The sequence below is a fragment of the Sebastes fasciatus genome, chromosome 16 (assembly GCF_043250625.1).
Source record: "Sebastes fasciatus isolate fSebFas1 chromosome 16, fSebFas1.pri, whole genome shotgun sequence".
NCBI lineage: Eukaryota > Metazoa > Chordata > Actinopteri > Perciformes > Sebastidae > Sebastes > Sebastes fasciatus.
The window spans coordinates 31,379,919-31,400,347 of NC_133810.1; the positions used below are offsets into that span (position 1 = coordinate 31,379,919).

Sequence of the window (20,429 nt, forward strand, 5' to 3'; positions counted from 1 at the left end):
GGAGGGCCGTGGAATGCAGTTCGCTCCAACTCAACAACTACGGCCTTATCTCTAATTGCCTATTTCTTAGAATAATACCAAATGGATGTGCGGCAAAGCCCCTTTCCACTTTGAGCCGGGATTACGGCGGTTTGAAGCCTGCGGTCCTCATGTACTGCATGTGTCCCCAGCAACTGGTGCAATTTTGATTTGAGGAAGGAGATTGAGGGATTTATCGGTACATACGTAATGACACAGAAATATAACAGTGCACTTTCTGCTCTTCGGAGAGGCAGTTTGCTGTCCAATCGTCGGTCCGTGCCTCTTGTAATCCCGTGTATTTACACCCACCGACTCTCTGTACAAGGCCAGAGGACGACAACCTGAAGGGAGATTAGTGCAGGTTCAGCCTCACACTGACGGGAGAGTGAACATCTTACCACGCTTTTTCCTCTTATCCTGTGAAACCTCCCCCCCGGCCTATTATCATAAACCGTTCTATAGACACACATCTCCAAGTGTCCAAGTACGTGGCTGTTGTACGTATGTGTTACTTTGTAGTTTTTGCGTCTCTTTCGGGGCTCCAGAGTGCGACCAAAGATCTGTCAAGTGTGACTAAACATTTCCATCGGGTCATTCAGCAGGTCTGTGTCTGTGAGTGTATGTGTGAATCTGCACCCTGTAATCCTCCTGAAGTGACATCACAACAATAAAAACATACCGCTAATTCAAAACCAAGAGAACTATTGATTGTTTTTTCGTCAAGATGCCGTTAACACCTGTCCCCGGCCCTGAACGACATCATCGGCGGAGCACTGCTCCACCACCTGTCTGTCTCCTCGGTCCGATGCAAGATGCCTTTAATACTGAACTGAAGTGGGGACGGCAGAAAGTGTGCGTTAATTTCTTCTCTGCTCTAATGTGCACATGTTCCGTCCACGAGGTGGAACAATAACTGAACAACCTAACAACCAAGGATTACACAAAGTCAAAGTGAAGTGCAAAGATAAAGGTGTTTATTTAAGATTACTAAAGGTTAACAACAAATGTGATGGAGGTCAGGATAAACTGGTTGTGCCAAATAAATGATTCTTTGGAAACAACACATAAACAAAAGGCTGACTAAATGATCTAAAAGAACATACAAGAGGTGGCACCAACCAATAAATCTAGAGTTTATAGACATTAACAAGGTGTACAGGGTACCCCCCCAACTTACCTATGTCCTTTACCTCCTCACCACAAACCTTAACTCTTAATTTCACAACTAAATCAGAGTACTGCACCAGTCGAATGCTTCAGGAGAATGAGTCACAAAGCCTGACATGTTAAAGGTGAGTCCCTTTAACTCCACGTGCTTCAGAGATTTCTGCTCCTGTGACCCCTGATCATTTCCTCCAGTACACGGTGATGCCCTTCGGTATGTGTGATGCTCCTGCTACCTTTCAGAGACTGTCTGAGGTGTCTCACACTGCGGAGCATATTTAGAAGACATCGTTGTTTACACAGATGATAGGGAGAGCCACAGCGCCACATTAAGGGAAGTTCTCTGCCGCCTTTCAGCTGCATCTTTAACCTCCACTTTGTCTAATCATTGGTTGTTAGGTTGTTCAGTTATTGTTCCATCTATGTGGACGTAACATCGGCAAACAGCTGATCTGCTCTCAGAGCATCTCTCTCTCTGTCACACACTCGCTATGCACATATTCCATCACGCCGCTCTTATAGCAGTGTAATAGGTAAACATGTGGATGGGAAAGGACCAAACACTTAAAATGTATTATTGAGGTGGTGAAAAATATTGGTTGCACCTAAATTATGTGCTGGTTCACTTAAATTAGATGCACCAGTGCAACCGATGTAAAACGTTAGTGTATCTTTGTGGTCATTTTGTGTCCCTTCCTGGTCGTGTTGCATCCCTTCTTTGGATGTTTGATTGAGTTTCCAATAAGAAATGTTAACTTCCAACAGAAGCTCTGGCATATATGATACCTCAATCTTCTAAAACTACTGCAATTAGTCCTGGGGTCATGTAAACAACTTAATCTAATTATATCACCTTAATTAAACTTTCACAGGATTAATGCGGAGATTATAAAATGTGGAGCACGGCGGTATTAGCTGCATATTTTACATGCTGCTCTGACCTCTAAAGACCACGTTCAGGAGAACTGCCCCACATTCACTGAGTTAAGTATAGTTTAAGCAAACATTCATCCAAATGTCGTAAAGAGGCAAAACAATAACAATCCCAGTAGCTCGCTGCCTGGAGATGTGTTCATGTGTTCAAGTGTTCAGTAGGAATTTGAGATGTATCCAGTGAGAGCAGCGAGTAGACGATAGCGTGCAGGCGGCAACAGACGGTGAGAACGAAGCAGTGTCTCAGTGACTGCTTGTCTCTTTTTCTGGTCTTTCTCTGACGTCCCATCTCCATCCATGGACGCAGAAGGAAGAAGGCCTCCTCTCAGGGGTCATGAGAAAGCCACTGGGCGACTTTCCCAACATCGAGCCCATCGCAGGCCTGGGGACTCTTAAAGGCACAGACACGCATACTCCGTTAACTTCATCTTCCTCTCTTCCTCTTCCCTCTGTCTCTCTTTCTGTCCCTCCCCATCCTCCTCTCTTGAAAAGGAAGAACTCAACACACATGCATACTGGCTGTATGTGAGTGGTTGATGACTGCAAGTTGATGAAACTGTCTGGTGCTTTGGTTACATAAACAGAGTTATTTCCAGCTGATGTTTGCTTGTATCCATTTACGTACAATAATAGTTTCCCTCAACAAGGTTTTATTATGTTTATTATATAAATAAATACCAGACATATAGTATATTTATTGAGACATTATCATGTCATAATAACACTCAATAGGAGACTGCAGTGTCAGCCTCACACCCAACACTTAACTACTGTAGCCAGGCTTTAACAGCACACTGGCTAATGACTATTTACAGCCCAGAGAGCCACAGGAGGCTCATCAGGTGCTTCTTAAGGCCAGTCTGGTTGCTTTGCTGGGTATTCTCCATCTACACAGCTCTAAGTACAGGTGTGAACAAGATGCATGGAGGATGCATTGAGATGGGATCTTTCAGACCACATTCAGAGGTGGTCTGGGCCACATTAAGGACCGCCTACTCTACTGACGTCCTGCTGGGATCCGCTCCTCATGTGAGCAGACAGACGGACACAATGGACCCGGTCTCTGTGCTCTACTGTATCCTGTCGGTACAACTGTATTTTATTAATATATATCTCGTTTGTAGATTACTTATCTACAGACTATCAGACCCGGCACACAAAGTGCATACGGTCGGAGATGTGTCGGTGTTTTTGTTCCCATGCTTTGCATGGAGCTGACGCCCGCTCTCTCTGAAGCTTTGTACCACGTTGTTGCCTGGCAAAGGCCGCGGTGCTGGGGGCACGGAGGTCATTCGTAACCAAATTCAGGAATATGTAGGATATTACTACTGACATTCCTGTAATATTACGTCACATTGCTGCTGTATTAGCCGTGTGTTTACTACGTGTTTATTAGCATATAGAGCAGTGAAGTGAGATCGGATCACAAGTGGTCACTCATGTGGAGAAGCTTTCTAATGTCAGGTGTGAACAAACGTACTTAAAGCTGTCCACTTGTGATCGGATCACTGAGGACGCATGTTAATACCAGGTCTGAACAGAGCCATAGACTCACAAGGTGAAAACAACAGCAGCCACTGCTGTAGTGGTAAAGAGAGGGAATATTGGACTAAACATAAGTCTCATAATTTAGCACAACACACACGTTACTACCTTCAGATGAGTCATTTGGAGGCAGAAGACATCCGTTTTGTTTTCCACTACTACAAAAACAACATGCACATTTGATGAATCAGAAGTAGTTGGATCAGGGTCCGTGTTGTTCTCGAAAACCAACCATTTATTTAGTGTGTGACTGATTTGCGTTCCCTCAGGAGAACAGGAAGATAAAGGAATATAAAAAAAGAAAAAACGAAGTTGTATCCGTTGAACACTGTTATCTAACGGGTTTTGAAAAGGTCTCTGAAGGTCGAGGTTGGTAGTTATTTGTATTAATTTGACCAACCCACGGGGGGAACACATTCACCAAAACCCTGATATTGCTAAAGGCTGCACAGCATTGCCCCCCCCCCCCCTGCTGTGAGCGAACGCAGCTTTCTTCCAGTGCCGCTGACAGATGTTGCAAGCAGACGTCAACAACAGCCACATATTCTTCTAAACCTGTCCTTCAAAAAAAAAAGTTAATAAAGCTTTGGACAGACGGGAATTGAGGGCATGGGCTTAGACAAGATAGGCTGTGTTAAATAATTCTTACTTGGAGGTACTTGCGGTGGGGGGGGGGGTGGGGGTTAGAGCCTGATGCACTCACGACTTCAGGGACATAATCCTGGTTTTCTCCTTCAAGTGTTTGGGCAGCTCATAATCACACGCTGCCAATCACTGATCCATGTGTTTTATTCCTATTTCCCTTCCTGTAAGGGACCTGTTCCTAAATGAACTCTTCCATCTGATCAGTAAGACGTCACAGACTCGATCTTAATCAGTGACGGCTGATAGGACCTGTTCTGACTTAACGAGATACCAGTCGGTCTGATGAACCTCTAGAAATGTAGGGAAGTAAAGTCAGCTAGGAAACATCTGTCAGAATGGAGTGACGCCGGCGCCGACTGTTGCTTTCGCCGGCTAAAATGAGAAGCGAGCTGAATGTTTTGTACGCTGATCTTTGCAATGAGAAAGAGAGAGGACGCTGTAGAGCCCGGCCGTGATGACGGAGAGCAGCTGCGACAGCAGGCTGAGATGGACGATACACAGCAGAGTAGAATAAAGAAAAGGATACCGTTAAAACGGAGGGCTGTTTGTTGCCTCCTAACGTAACTAAAACGTATGGAAAACTCCAGTTGTGCCGCTTTCGTCTTTTTATCCAATGTGCGGGGAGGTTGCGCTCCTGCCGTTACTAAGCAACCAAAACCTGCACGCTGCGATGACGATGATGATGATGAAGCTGTGGTGGTTTAGCAGTAGCAGCCTCGCTCACTAATCTCTCAGTCAAAACAAAGATAAAAGGATTTACAGCTCCATCAATCCTTCACAGTAACTTCCCCCGCTCCATGTCTGTGTGTCAGTGTCGTTGACCTTTTCTACCGGATGTTGTGATGTTGTGACAGCGAGAGCAGTAGTCCGGAGGGACGGATGGTAAAGCTCCGGGTAGTCCTGCACTAAAATCATTATCTTCTGAAATTGAAACTGGTACGGAGAGTCGTGGAATCACTGGTATTTGTATTGAAGTTTGTGGTATCATGACATCCCTACTGGTGGTCACATAGTGTATCAGGCTAATACAGTATGTCTGCATGTATGTGGACACACACACAGAGACAAGTGGTCCTTTAGTCATAGACACTGACACCTGTGTGCTGCGAAAAAAAAACGGCTTTGACATTAACGAAGGCGTAATTACTGCGGTCCAATGAAAGCCACATGGAGTAATGGTGTATGAGAGGTGACACTGGCAGCAGGCAGCTATGTGGAAAAAGTCATTAAAGACACACTATTAAGCAGAGGCCTTTAGGGCATCAGAGCTGTGTCGTCAGCGAGGCAGAACCAGTGAAGAAGTGCCGTTGGAAAGACAGTCAAAAAAGAAATCCCTCCCTGGACACTCTGACTCTGCCAGACAGCGTTCATCTACAGTTCATCATGTCCAGCGCTCTCCAGGAGGTGTGTTTGATGGAGTGCTGAAACTCTCTTTGCTAACTTGACTTTTCTAAGTCCTCCCTGGTGATTTCCTACATCTCCCAGAATTCCATGGATCAACCCCCAGAGGAATGACAGCGGGCTTGTTGCATTAATATAACTTAGACACACACACACACATTATTGTCGTGCACACACGAGCAAGGAGACTTGAGGGAGCGAGTAGAGATGCTCAGTCTGAGAGAGCCAGGACTGTCACACACTATAATGAGTGAGTGAGATAAGGGCAGTGGTTAAGGGGAGTAACGGTCTGGACACGCTGGGCTCGTGAGCAGCGCCTGGCGGCTGCCTCGCCGAACTGCTGCGTGTCTCACGCGTCGGCTGTTCACACCAGCTGTGTTTCTGCTGCTGCCGTCAGCTCTTTCCTTCTACATTGAGTTTGCCATTCATAATGGCCATTTCATTTCATTATTAATGTCATAACCTCCGCCAAGGCCAAAGACCTTGGGCCAAGCAGGTTATGTTTTCACCAGCGTTGGATTGTTTGTCTGTCTGTTAGCAGGATTACTCCAAGAGTTTCCAGTCTCTAAGCTAAGCTTAGCTAACAGTCTCCTGGCGGGAGTGGTGTCCATATTCTCATCTAACTCTCTGAAGAAAGCCAGGATGCGTATTTCCCAGAACGTTGATCTATTTGCTCAAAGCATAAGAACAGCCATCATTAAACATGGAGCATATCAATTGTAATTTATTTATAAAAAATACACTTGGGCATAAATCCCTTAAGCCCGTCTTGTGGCATTCTGTCCGTCCTGCACAAGGTCGTCCATCTGCCCTTGGGACAAAGACTCGTAGTGGAACTGCTCCGGAACGTTCTTTCCATCACCAAATGTCCAGAAGCAGCACGGCACTCATGAAACACTGGCCTTAAAGGAGAACTTCGAGCTGCTTCCATTAGGCCTGTCACTGACTGTGTTTACATGCACGAAATATTCAGCTTTTTTGCCCTTATTCCGAAAAAAGACAGTTAACACAAACTAAACTAGCCGGAAGTTTGCAGAGATGCTCACACAGGATGCGCGGTGGCTGGCTAGTGATCTTCAGCGATAGTTCCGGCGTCTGGTCTATTTTTCTCTGCGAGCGGATGGCAAGAAAACACACTGATAACCGACTATAAACGATATAAATGAGCAGCAGAGGAGCTTGTTGACCGGCGCAGAGAAATGTGCTTCTGGTGTGAACAGCAAGACTTCATCCAGGATTCAGGCTTTAGCGTGGCGCTTCTGCGTCCAATGTGAACCCGGCATAACTGTCTTTAGATGACCAATCAGACACTCCACAAACTATAGCAAGAGCTCAGATCAGCTGAACTGAGATATGCAGAGCCGCAGACCCACAGTTGTGTAGACGTACGCATATGCATGCGTGAGTTCCACGTCTCCAGTTGTGGGTCTGTGGGCGGTTGTGTGGCTCTGCAGGGGGGATGATATTGAACTGGAGACTTTCATGAAGCACTATTGTGTCTCAATCCTTCCAGTCCGACGCCCACCAGCGTGGAAAAGTAGCCGCTCCATCGATCCCGTTATTCACCAGCTTGTGTCTGTGATGTTGCCGAGGACAAGACCTCGTATGATCTCAGCACATCGAGTGTTCCTCCTCTTCCTGCGGCTCCACAACTCATTTCATTAATAACGTTATCGCTGCTTATCGATGGAGAGACACAATCTTCTTCCACTCTTCATCTCCCTGTGTCTTTCATCGACATCATTACATCTCTCCCTCCCCCTTCCTCTTCCTCCTCGCCCTCTTCTTTTCCTCTTCATCTTGTCGTCCAACCCTCTCCCTCTTCCTCCTCCTCCTCCTCTCCTTCATCCCATCTCTCCTGAGGGCTGCAGCTCCAGCATCTCATCAGCATCAGTGTGTCGGGTCAGCCAGGAGGGTTAGAGCAACCAGCGTGTGTGTGTTGTTGATTTCTACACATTGAATGTGTGTGTATAGTCCTTCGTCCACCCCTTCACTTTGTGTCTAATGTGGTTTTCAGTGCATATGTGTGTGTGTGTGTGTGTTTATACTTCATTCCTTCAACTCATCTCTCCCTCCATCTCTCCTTCTATCTCTCCTCTCTTTCCTCCCTGGGTGGTGTCTGTAATTATAAGCTCTTATCTATTTTTCTGTCACACACAACTACACTCCGGAGAGAGCTCAGTTTATGTCATTATCTCCGATAATGGCTCAGAGGTGCAGACCCCCCCCCGCCCGTCCACCTCCCTCCCTCCCTCCCTCCCCCGTCTTCACCTCCTCCACCACCATACACAATATAATTGCTATTTATTGAAAGTATCTGCCACACCGCTGGCCTCCCCTGTCCTGTCTTCTGGCTAATGCAGCCTCTCCCACAGGCAGCCAGCAGAGTGGATATGTTTTAATACGCTGCTAATATGCTCCTTTATTCAATATCTGACAACACTGTAATACATAATTAGATTTCTCCGTCTTCGTTTTCAGCCCTCAGAGTTCACACGTGTGTCGTCATCAGATTAAGTGTCTTTCTATCTATCGATCTCACAAACAGACGGACAGACGACGGTCTTTTCCCTCAACGACGTCATTTCTCTGAGCTTTCCAAAAACCTGTAAAAATAAATAAATCTGTTTTATGTAAGAGATAATATACAGCGAAGAAACCACGATGGGGATGCTGGATGTCGCAATGACCCGCTAGCTGGACATTATCCTGGTCATTACACGGCACAGAAACGGTCCGCCAGAGTCCGACATCAGAGCTGCGCCCATAGCAACGGTCTGTTATTCATAGTAACGGCCTGCTATAATGAAATAACAGACAGCAGAACGCCGTGATTGACCAATCAGAATCGAAAATTCAACAAAGCCGTGTGATTAAAATGTGACAATGCTGTGGTTAAGGTTTACGTCTACGTAATGAACGAAGCACGTCAGCAAAGCAGCAGCTTCAGTGCTCCGTCTGTGTCTACGCAGCGATGCCTTCAGGCGCAGTATTGAGTATAGGTCACCTGCGTTTTGGCAGCGCACACGATTTCTGCAGTTACATGCGTAAAACAGCAGAATCCGTCCGTCTCTGTGGACGCTGCGAGATGCAGTCAGGAAAGTTTACAGGTGTGTAGTGCATGGATGTATAAAGAGAAGTGGATACAGCGTTGGAGGCGGAGCCTGGCCTTGCAGGGACACTTCCCCTCAGTTGCAGTAAATCCCCTCCCGAGGCGTCCGCTGCTCAGGTCCAGCTGTCCTCACATGCAACCATTGTTAATTGTGAAAGTCACCAAGGATCCCACTGAAAGGCCAGATCAGTTTCCTAACAGTGAATGTCTGACGTAAGCGCTATTTTCTGCCTCTCCAGCCAAGAACAATGGCATATAGTGTCATGTAACTACGAGACAGGAAAGTAGAAAGGAAGTGCTAACGTACTGTGTTGAATGCTCAGTCTAGAAGCCTGAATGTCACTGTTGCCTTTACTGTGTCCCCTACTGACAGATTACTCCTCCTTCATCCATCTCTCTTCTCATGTCTCTGTATGCAGCAGCGCTACTGTACATGGGCTCTGAAGTACAGTACGGCATAATCTCCCCCTGCACATGTGTTTGAAGAGGTGGAAGTCTCTCGACTGAATGCTAAACAGGATCTATACGGATTAAGTCCGGGTTTGAGGCACTTTAGCTTATTGCTGACTCTGTTTCAGGTCTGGGAATTTGGAAATGCTTGAACCACAAAGCGACAGATTTCTCTCATGTGGCACGTCGAGTGTCGCTGAGCCACTCTGACAAACCAACAGACAGAAAGCCTTTCAGTCGAGTATCATCATCGATGTTTTGAGCGTTCATTAGTGACTGGTCATTACGCTCACTGATTTCCTGACGCCAACCGTCCGTGAGAGCCCATTAACCCCCCGACATTAAGAGTAATTAGGCAAAGTGCTCACTTTGTGCACATATTTTCACGCGGCGGATTGTTTATGTGGATGTATGCGTGGTGTCCTGGAGGCAATGGCAATCTACATTAGGTAGGAAATGGACCTCATGGACCTCTATTTCTGTATCCCCATGGAAGTTGAACTCCTATAGAAAGAAAAGGATATTAAAGGATGAAACATCGGTGGTTGTGTTGATGCTCGGAGGGTTCCTGTCAGACATATATACTGTATGCACATACATGCACACAAAGGCCTTATTAAATGTCTTCATCACACTGTCATATGAAATGAAAATCCTCATTTAGATGCAACATGTTTTCGTCCCTCCTGGAGACCCTTCGCTGCAGTGACTTCATTCTATCTTACTCTAGTCGTACACCCCCACACCGTTTCCACGATACTCCCGCCGATTCCCTCGATGGGAACGCACACATTCATTTTAACACTCATCCTCTGGGAGGACGAAAGGCAAGCCTTGTCTGATCCGTAATCGCTCTCTCGAGTGTCCCCCCCCATGCACCTCCTCCGCTATCACGATCATCAGGAAAATAACTGTACAGATTCCGTTTAATAACGGCGTCGGCATGCACACGGAGCCCACAGAGGAATACTAGTTTCTGTCTCATCTCCCCTCCTGACACTACCTGTCAGCGAGCAAGACATCACACAGCGAGGGCGCAGGAGAAACGATCAGAACTCCCCTTAACCGGCGAAACCTGTCGCTCATCCGTCTTTTACCTCCTCCCCGTGTTAAAAATAGACCCAAGCTGTCAAGTGCCAACCACAATTTTTCCTGTCTCTCTCTCTCCCTCTCTCTCTCTCCCTCTTTTACTCACTTTCTTCAGCTATTCATAATTCACTGGCTGCAGCAGATGTCCGTGGTCATTACGAGCCACGTGACAGAATCATAAACCGTTTCTCTCTTCATGTCATTCACCGCTAATAGGACGCTCGTCAAGGCAGTGTACAAAACAAGATGACTTCAAATGTGAAGTAACTGAGGCGCCGTTACGAAGGCAGCAGCCCGGCCACATCTCTGACTCAGAATGTCAGTAAAGTGTCGGCTTAAAGCGACGTCTTTTTATATGTGAGTCATCAAGACAGCATAAAAAGCCTGGGTACAAGTCAGAGCTGTGGTCCATAGTGTGATGTCATTTTACACAACCTGTTCTCACTCCCAGCTCGTCTAATACCGCTGCTAGGGATGTCACCAGAAATCTAGCAGTCGATACCAATACCAGTAACAATACAGGACTTTCACCCAGGAGACGTTCGTGTGTCCTGTGTGAAACCAAAATTAAACTATTGACTTCTTTTACTGTAGTTTGATTAACACTTAACCAAGTATGTTTATTGTCTATCGACAACGGGACGTCCTTAAGCTCGAGCTCTGGCTACTGCCCGAGCAGAGAGAGACCAGGCTGACTGTGGAATACCAGATCATCCTCGAGAATACAAAGTGAGGAAGGAATGTCCGCTGTCTTCAGGAGGACAGATGGTTAGACTGTTGTCCTTCATCAAAGTTTAGAAGAGGAGTTATGCAATCAGTTAGTGGTAGAAGCAACACGCATCACGTGTGATAAGACTGGAGCGGTGTTGGTTCTGGTGTCGCCCTGGTGCACAGATACAAACACACACACACACACAAATTCAATGTTTGATTGTTATCACTAATGGCTGACGGGTCATTTCTCTTCCCTTCAGTCTTTGATAAATGGCTTCTGTAAATAGTTGGCAGTGCAAATGTGTGTCTGCGCGTCCAGACACACGAGTGTGATTCATTCTAACATGGCTTCTGAAATTAACCCTGTGTGAGTTGAGAGTTTTTAGAGTATGATTTTAAAGTCAATGCTCTGCTTTTTAGTGTGCAACATTATGAAAGAAGTCTGCATGTTTAGCTGTTGAAGGAGAGAAGATGAGGACATTGCATGAAATCAGTTTGCAAGAGTTCTCAAAAGATTCTTGCAAAGTTTTGCTTGCACCCTTTGACTCGGCCTGCGTTAAACTCCTTGGTCCGTGTTTCAAGACGGGTCGGGTGGGTTGCAGACATCGCCACAGACCCCTGGCGCCTTTACGTGGGCCGCTGCACGACGCGGTTGGGGCGCACTGAGGACAGTCCGCCCCGGTCGACAGTTGCATCGGGAGCAGGGAGCCCCGTCACGGTGTGGCGAGGTCCGGGAGGGGAGCGCTGTTAAGCTGCGGTCGCGAGCCACCTTCGCCCCGAGCCTTTCCAAGCCGACCTAGAGCCGGTCGCGGCGCACCGCCTCGTATGCGTGACCCCCCAGCCTGCCGTGTGTCGCTCACACCCTCCAGCTGGCTGTTAACGAGGGTCTTTTGGAAAAGAGAAGTATTCGTATCGGTACTCGGTACCTTTTAAATGCTCGCTCCTCTTCATAGTCTCTTTCTTGACTCCATGGCAAACCTTTTTAAATATGAATTTATATTTTGGGGAGACATGACTCACTAGAGTCATTGAAAGTCTAAGCTCCAAAACTTATGTAGAACTTTTCATAAATAAGACTTTGATTTGGGAATCTGCTTCTCCCTATGTGCTCAACAACTTCCATTAAAGTAGGACTTTATAAAAGATCACGTTTGGACCAATATAGATTAAACCTGCTCGACCAAAGAGAGATATTACTTTAAAGGACGGAGAGCTGCTGGGGTTCATCAAGAGTGTCGGACTCCAGTATCTGAAGCCCTTATAGTATCTGAAGGTGACCTCATGGTCGAGCTGAACAGAAGCATCCTGGGGGGACGCTGAGACAGAATGAGACGGCGGAGAATCAGTGACGGAGAGGCTGAAAGAGAAGGAGACAAACGACGAAAGAGAAGATAAAGATTTTTTGTTGCGAGTCGAGAGGTGGAGGGGAGGGCATGGAAAGAGAGAGGAAGACGGGAGGGAGGGAGGGCAGAGGAGAAAGTGGAGGAGAGAGCGAGTACAAACGAAGAGTGCGGCAGATAGAGCCAGATACTGAGCCGGAGATTTGGCTGTTTAATCGAGTCGGCGAGGATTAGAGACGGATTATGTAGGAATTGCGACATAGCAGCAAATTAGCCCGGTAGCTTTAATCTGAGAGGCGGACAAAGCCAAAGTACTCGACCAGACACCAGTGTGTGCGTGTGTGTGTGTGTGTTTGTGTGTGTGTGTTTGTGTGTGTGTGTTGTAATGAGGTGACATAGTTTATGATGTCTGTTAAAACCCCACCGTGTCAGAGGACGCAGTGATCCAGCACCGTAGTCACATAACATCACAGCTTCCTGTTTATTTATACTAAACAAAGAATTTATTTATATTAAACAAACAAACTATATTTTCGTGTTTCTTATTGTTTATGTTTCATTTTTCCACTCTCAGAGACTCGTACTCTAAAAGAGATTTACGAATGAAGTCGTCCCTTTTTAGACATTTCGGCTCCAGTTTCCACGTCGTCTCTGGATTAGAGTTTAATTATTAACATTTGTTTTTACCATTTTAACCGACAGAGTTAATCGGTTAAAATGCTTAATATCAGTTAAACGGTTAATTATTAACACCCTCTGGATTGTAATGACTACGGAGCCAGGGGAGGGGGTAATATCCTGAGAAAAAACTCTTATATCCCTTATGTGTTGGATTTAATGTGTTTATATATCAGTTATCTTGTTGTCTCTAGTTGTACGTGATCTTTGTCATAGAGCATATTTTGTCCCCTCTATGGGGGAATATCAGACTGCTCTGATCGCTCCAGTGAGTAGATTAACAAACAAACACATCTATAATGATTATAAATGATAAATATCTTTGAAGATGTTTGAACTTAACCTGTGATGTGATAGATTAGTGCTTTATACGTCCAGTGTTTTAGTCTTCTAGAGGAGTGTTCTGCCTCCATGATCGGTCCAGCTGTGTGACCTGATTGACTTCCAATCAAGCAGATCAGGAGCACCTGAGTGGTGACGTGTCTGTGTCCACATACTGCCTGTTCTGCTTTGTGATGCTGACTTGACGAAGATCTCTGTTAGATCGAAACGTGGCTTTATTCAAAATTGCCGGGAGCTACTGATGCAGTGTGAGGATCCTGTTTTCTGGTTGATCCAACCTTGCAATGTGAAACGATGTGGTTCCTTAACAAAATACAAAACTATTTTTCATCACCAGGTTTTGCACTCCACTATTTTTTATCTCGTAAATTTACGATTTTATAATCTGATTTAATCTCAGAGATTCTGTTTTTTTTCTCGTAAATTTATGACTTTAATCTTTGAAATTCTGAGCTTCTACTCTGAATATTACCCCGCTCCCCCAGCTCCATAATTATGATTTTCTTTTTTTACCTACAATGGCCCTAATAAGCCTTTGTAGGATTGCAATGCAACAGTGATTAAAAAGTGACTTTTATTTATGTTCACCTACTCCGAGGGCTTCTTAACTTACTTTTACTTGATTTTGGAAAGCAAGTAACTCCGATAAGAAATGCTTTTTAAGTGCTTTCTGTGGCTGTAAATGCCGAGCAGGGCAGCAGGAAGTAGCAGCCGGTACAGCAGCGAGTATAGTCCCTCAGTCCTGTGAGCCATCCAGCCCCGATGAAACCCGATCAGAGCAGGTAGGTCAGGCAACCCATGAAGGCAGAAACAGTCCAGTGAGTCCTCCATACACAGTGAATTAGCGTTGACAGGCCTCACACGCATGCACGGCTCGCATCAACTCCCACCTGAGTGTGTCTCACAGGAAACACACACACACACACACACACACACACCTCTGTTACACTGTAGTGGTTTAAATTGGCGGCGGCGGAGGAAGAATCGCCTGCCGCTCACATCAGCCTAATTGACTGCACCTCTGTTAATGAGGATGGATGGAAGCAAAACATCTGAGTTATGACTTATTAATGCCTCCAAGATATGTGTAAGTGTGTGTGTGTGTGTGTGTGTGGGGCGGGGGGGTTATAGAGGGCAGGATGAAGTTGCTTACATAAGAGCTCATTTCCAGCCTACAGTAGCACCTTGGTCTGCGTACTACAGTACAGTCCAGCCCCCTCCGGAGTGGCGGCCGCCTCGTGTCCATGTGAATCAAAGTCCCTTCGCCAGGACACCGGCGTGTTTGCTTCTCGGGTTCGGCGCGCGGCAGGACTCGCTATAACAGGCTGCAGACATCGTCTCGTATTTGCACACGCCACGCCACACACACTTCACCACGGTGGGGTGGGGGGGGGTGGGGGTTCTCCCAAGACCACGCCAGCGCAACTTCTTCACTGCTATAGATAAACGCTTGTGTTTGTTTGCTGCTCTTCTAACCCGTTTTTCATCTTCTCTGGCGAGCCGGGAACTGACAAAAAAACAAAAAAATAAAAACTGTGAAAGCTCCAAAAGCAGACTGAGCAGCTCTTTGTGAGGCTCCTTTGGGCTTTCCTCACATTCACAGCATGTTAGGAAATACTGAGCATGATGTGTGATGTGGTTTAATGAAATGATTTGTGTCTATGTCGAGCCAGAGAAGTGATTCCATCCTCGTGGATCCACTGATGTTGTTCTTGTTCAGCTCACACGGAACAGAAACCTCAGCCCACTTGGCCGGATGGCAACAACTCTTACTAAGCAAAGTAACACCAACTGGATTGATAGTAAAGGTTGCTGACCCCTGATCTAACATAAAGCTCATAGTTTCAGAGTACCGGATCCCGTCTCCTGGCTGCCGTGGCCGAGCCTCTACCTCCCGTCTTCCCTCACTGCTGATTAGTTTGTTTAACAGTGGAACAACATGACGGGGTAATAAAGGGTAATTCCTGCCCCCCTCGGGACCCGCTGGGCAGATCAAGTGCAAACAACTCACTTCTGAGGCTAGATCGAGATATCACTATCTCACTATCACCGCTGCCCATCGTGTAATTACCACCCCTCCTCCCAGAGGATGATCACCACCACGCCGTCGGACCGCCGTTGTCATTGAGGGGAGAAGTGCAAACTGTAGAGCCCCCCGATGGTGGATGTCTTTTTAGGAGAGTGCTTGGTTCAGTGGAAGGAGAGTGTCTTGCATTATGCATGGCGGTTGTTATTTTCATCACATGGTGCTGTCAGGCGTCATTGTCGTTCCTGCGCCGTCAGCACAAATTGCAATGTGTTCACAGATTGTTGTTTTTGGTGTCTTACTTTAACCCTCCCCCCCCCCTCTTACTCTCCAGTTGTCCTCCCTCTTTACTTTATTTCATGGGGGTTAGAAGACCCGGTGGGTTCCATTAACGGGTCCCCGTCCTCCAGAGTGGCGTGGATCCCGGTTTGAGGAGGACTCTTAAGTCGAGCTGCTCGTTGTGACAAAGCTGGCCCCGGCTCTCAGGCCACTCAGGAGCATGAGAGGGAGAAAGTGGCCCTGCTGTGGAGCCCATGCATTATTTCACACAGCAAGTGACAGCCCAGCACACACAGGCACAAACGCCAACAGACGCCGGGGTGTCAGCGAGAGGTGTGTGTGTGTGTGTGTGTTGATGTGTGCGTGTTCTTCCGGCTTTATGCCACTGCTACTGTGAAAGCTCGCAGCATACAGTATCCTCCGCAGCCAAATAACCCAGATAAGAGCCGGACAGGATTTAGTGAGGTTATTAGAAGGACTCATTTGAGGCTCTGGTAAAAGAGGAGTGTGTTACAGAAAGAGCTGTTTGCTGTTCTCAACACACTCCGACTACGTTTAGAAAGCTGAAAACACACGACAACTTAGTCTATTACCTCTCATCCAAATCACTCAGATCGTCCCACCTGCGGTGCACTTGGTCTAGTTTTTTTTCTGTCGTTTGTTGAGTTGTTTATTTTGTGTAAGATAAAACCTGTTCGTTCAAAGCGCTCTATGAATGACCTTGATACTGCATCGGTCTGTAAAGGTCTCACTCATTTGAAATGAGAATACTATGCGTCATTATGTTGTGGCTGCTCTCAGTTAAACTCTGACCAAAGCAAACTGAAACTATTCAGTCCAGCTATCGATCTCTGTTTTGTTTCTGTGATGATGATGTACTGAGGTGTCTAACACAGATACCTGTGAGGGTCACGCTGCCTCTCAGCAGGCTGGTTGGGTTCATGATCTCTGCTCTGAAGCAGCTGTGGAGCCTGATCGTCCCTGATGAGGATCAGCTGGTTGAAGTCTAGATCTACTCCTGGTTTCTCCTGGAGAGTGTTGTGCTGTAGTTGCTCTATCTGTATAGCAGTGTGTGAATCCTCAGATGTACCATGTGAACAACCATTTAGGTTCTTCTCTTCTCTGGAGTCTCTCAGACGGGGTTAGGTCTGTGTGGCTTTCGCTGGTTAATGGCACAATTGGACACAAGGACATGCTAAGATGTGCCTGTACTCACAGCCTCCCTTGGTTTGATATTCACTAAAGCACCATAATGCCGCAATTTCCCTGTTTGTCCCGCCCCAGTCCATTTATTATGTCTAAAACCTGCTGATAAAGACGCAGGGTAATAGGAAGAGAGAGAGAGAGAGAAGAGAAAAAGGAATTGGGAGATAGAGGAAATACAACGGCAGAGACAGGAGAACGATGGGAGTTGTCTATCTCTCTCTAGCGTTGCAGATTAGGCAGGAAAGGCTACATGCTTGTGTGTGTGTGTGTGTGTGTGCTCGCTCGGATTTGTACACGCCTGACTATATATGTGTGTGTTACATCCGAGCCTACTTCCTCTTTCCCCTCCTGACATTCCACTTCCCGTCACAGCGGCCTGGCGCTCCCAGATAAGGCCTTCCAGTACATTCCTCCTTCCTGTCGTCGCTCTCCCCTCCATTCCAGCCCGCAGCGATCAATCCCTCCGATAATGGTTGGCCACCGACACAAATAAATACATTCTGTCGTCTCCACATCTCAATACAAAAGACTGGTGGTGAGCATCAGCCTCTCTATTGTAGTAGCAGGGGGAAGAAAACAAGCTATCCCGGGGATTTGGTGCGGATATGGAGTCTGCTGCTCGTGGTTGAGACATCCGCTGCTCAGCAAGCACAGATCCATATTTCGTCACCTTCTGTGGGTGACGGGTTTATTAAGGTATATTAAGGTGCATGAAGGCTTCGGCCCCGGACGTGAGTCAGTCTTCAGTGGAGAAGGAGTTGTTGTTTAGCCAGTGTGACGGCGGCACCACGCCCATCCGTCCTGCAACTGTATCCCTGCTGTCGTAGGCAGAGGGGGTCTGAAATCATAAGGAGAGTGTACAGGTGCTTGGTAACTGGAGTCGGACCCCATTGTCTATTGTCCTGAGGGATTCTGGGTAGTGGAGCAGGCTGCGGCGCATACAATGGCTCGATTTAGAGCACGGAGGCTCTTAACCTGACTTTCCAAGTCTTTACTGGATCAAACAGCAGCTGCTTCTAAGTAGCTGTTTAACAGAGATGTGTGTGAGAGTTACCGTGTGGGGAAGAAGTAACTTGTGTGATAACCTGAGATGATCAGCAGACTACTGGAATGTCATGAAATACTCGCCTGGCATTTAACTTAAACTTTACTTTCCTTCACTATTCTATTGACAGATGGTGTGAAAGGAGGAGCTTGTAGTGGTGCATGAAATGGATGTTATTTGAGCACCGAATGTTGGACTTTATCAGATTCAGTTGTAATTTCAGATTCTTTTTACACTGTAAAAAATAATGTGCTAAATTTGTACCTTTAGGGGTCCAACAGCTCGTCACTGGGGCTGTGCCCTCAAATGTACACCCATTGTACCCCTTAGTACGGGTGCATTTTAGGACCTTATAGTTTGTACCTTATGGGGCCAAATATGTACCCCTTGGGACAAAAATGGACCTTAATGCACGATGACTTATATGTACTCTTGGAAATGGTACAAATGTGGCCTTTAAGAGGGTACTGCCCCCGTGACAAGCACTTTGTACCTTATGATGGCAAATTTGTACTCAGTACAACATGAGAAACAGTCCAAAATAATGTTTATTAACCTGAATCATTACATCATTAATCAATCACGTTTGTTTTACATCAATTTATCAATACAGAATTAAAAAAAACAGTAAAATAATTTAGTGAATTTGTGAATTCACTGTTCCAGTCAAAAAAAAATGAAAATGATTGCGTGAGAGTCTACGGAGCAGAGCCGGATGGTTGTCAGACCCTGGTCGGAGCCCGCCGATACTACGTTATCATTGGTCAGTCTGCGTTCGAGGGGCGGGACTTAGTGAAGGGTCAGTTATGCTCTCTGAACTATCAGGGAGGTTTCCTGCGTGTCAATAGATGGAAACGTTTCTAATAACACAGCTCCACATTTGTTTTTTCACTAGCAGCAAAATGAACCGCTAATAACGACAGAGATTTCAGAAGTAGGCTATAGAATATATAGAATATTTGACCTTGATGCTGACCTGTATTGCATGATGTTAAGGTAGAGACGGTTGAACAGGAACCTTCTCCAATATGTTCTCATTTAGCGATGGAGAGGAAGTCACTGGTGTTCTGCTGCTCTCTGTTCTCGTGTTCAGGACACAGCAGCCAGGACATCTGCTCACGCTGACAAACCACATCACATCACACCACACTCACATACCCTCATGGGTTACCTGTTGCTCTCAAGGTTCACTTTATGATTTTAAAGCACAGGTTTTTATCTCTGACCTTTTAACCCTTTGTGCCAAAGAATGACCTTGGATGCCTTTTAGAAAGGCTGAACTCTATATCACTGTTTACTTCATAAGGTCTATACCTCAACAGACATTTGTTCAATGTGTTGTTTTTCCAATGGTGTTTCTTAAGTATGGAGAAACACTTGGGATGGTGTTAATGCTGCTGACTGATCACAGAGCTGTTAGCATGGCTGTAGACTTTCTCTTGTTACCAATTAAACCTGCAACAATATATGAAGCACTGTAATATACAAACATTTCATTTTGACTCAAGTGATCTCATTAAAAGCTCATCTGGTGATGACGGGCTGATGACTGACCTGTTGGTCTTCACTGTGGCAGCAGCGTCTCATATTTCATCAGCGACATGTTTACTGTGCAGTCACTTTTATTTATAGCCGGTAGCTATAGAGGTTTCATTAGTTAGGCTACGTGTGTCAGCAGGTGGATGCACAGTTCAGTGTCTCTGTATGTATGCGTTTGCCTCCCCGTCCGTCTGCTGCTACCTTCCCCTCCACCCCTGCACCAGATGTGCTTGTCTCTTCGGGGAGCCTTACCTTTAGCACTGCCTTTGAACGCTGATAGGATTAGGAGTGTTGAGGCTTAGCACAAAGTCCTCGCCGCTTCGCCATCTAACCCAATCAGCTCTGAGTGCAGCAGAGATGAGAGGAAGAGGAACCATGCCAGCACCTCTGTCCACACGCTTTTATGTTGTATCCTACGCTCACACACAAAATATGATATGCATTCACTCTCGGCGTGCTCAGAGCTGTGCTCTCTCTCTCGTTTTTGGGTCATTTACTAATGACTAACGCAAGACGGATCATACACTGTAATATATGTCTTTGATTCACAGTGCCAATGCCAATATACTGTTATTTGTCTGTGTGTGGAGGGATATACAGCTAATGTAATGCTGTCAATCACTCGCAAACTCCGACCAAAACTCATGCACTGTGTATGTCATCATAGTTTAAGTACAGTTGATCAGTGTGAAATAATGAGCCCTTTGACATTTAAATGGAGCTCAACATAATTAACAAACTGTACATGTCATCATGAGGAGCTTGTGTAAAATTAATCATTAGCATTTCAAAATATGAATGGGACTGATACCTGATATATAAATACAATAGATTACTGTGGGATTGTGCATTTTATTAATTCAATCAATTCAAAGGTATAACCATTATCAATCAGCTGTA

At 46.0% G+C, this 20,429-nt stretch overlaps 1 protein-coding gene across 3 annotated transcripts in view; it reads left to right on the plus strand.

The window, feature by feature from the left end:
- The window catches only part of esama (endothelial cell adhesion molecule a), a 210,537-nt gene that overhangs the window by 164,541 nt on the left and 25,567 nt on the right, over nucleotides 1-20,429 (plus strand). The window contains exon 1 of one of the 3 annotated variants that reach the window (XM_074612062.1): nucleotides 17,669-17,984. The exons of 1 other annotated variant lie outside the window; for it this stretch is intronic. Coding sequence is in view for 1 of the 2 variants with exons in the window: in XM_074612061.1 (XP_074468162.1) it covers nucleotides 18,152-18,203 (52 nt within the window). In the remaining variant the exon portion in view is untranslated. Of the gene's footprint in view, nucleotides 1-17,668; nucleotides 17,985-18,049; nucleotides 18,204-20,429 lie in introns of those variants that run through there. One more of the 3 variants, XM_074612061.1, reaches the window with a different exon arrangement.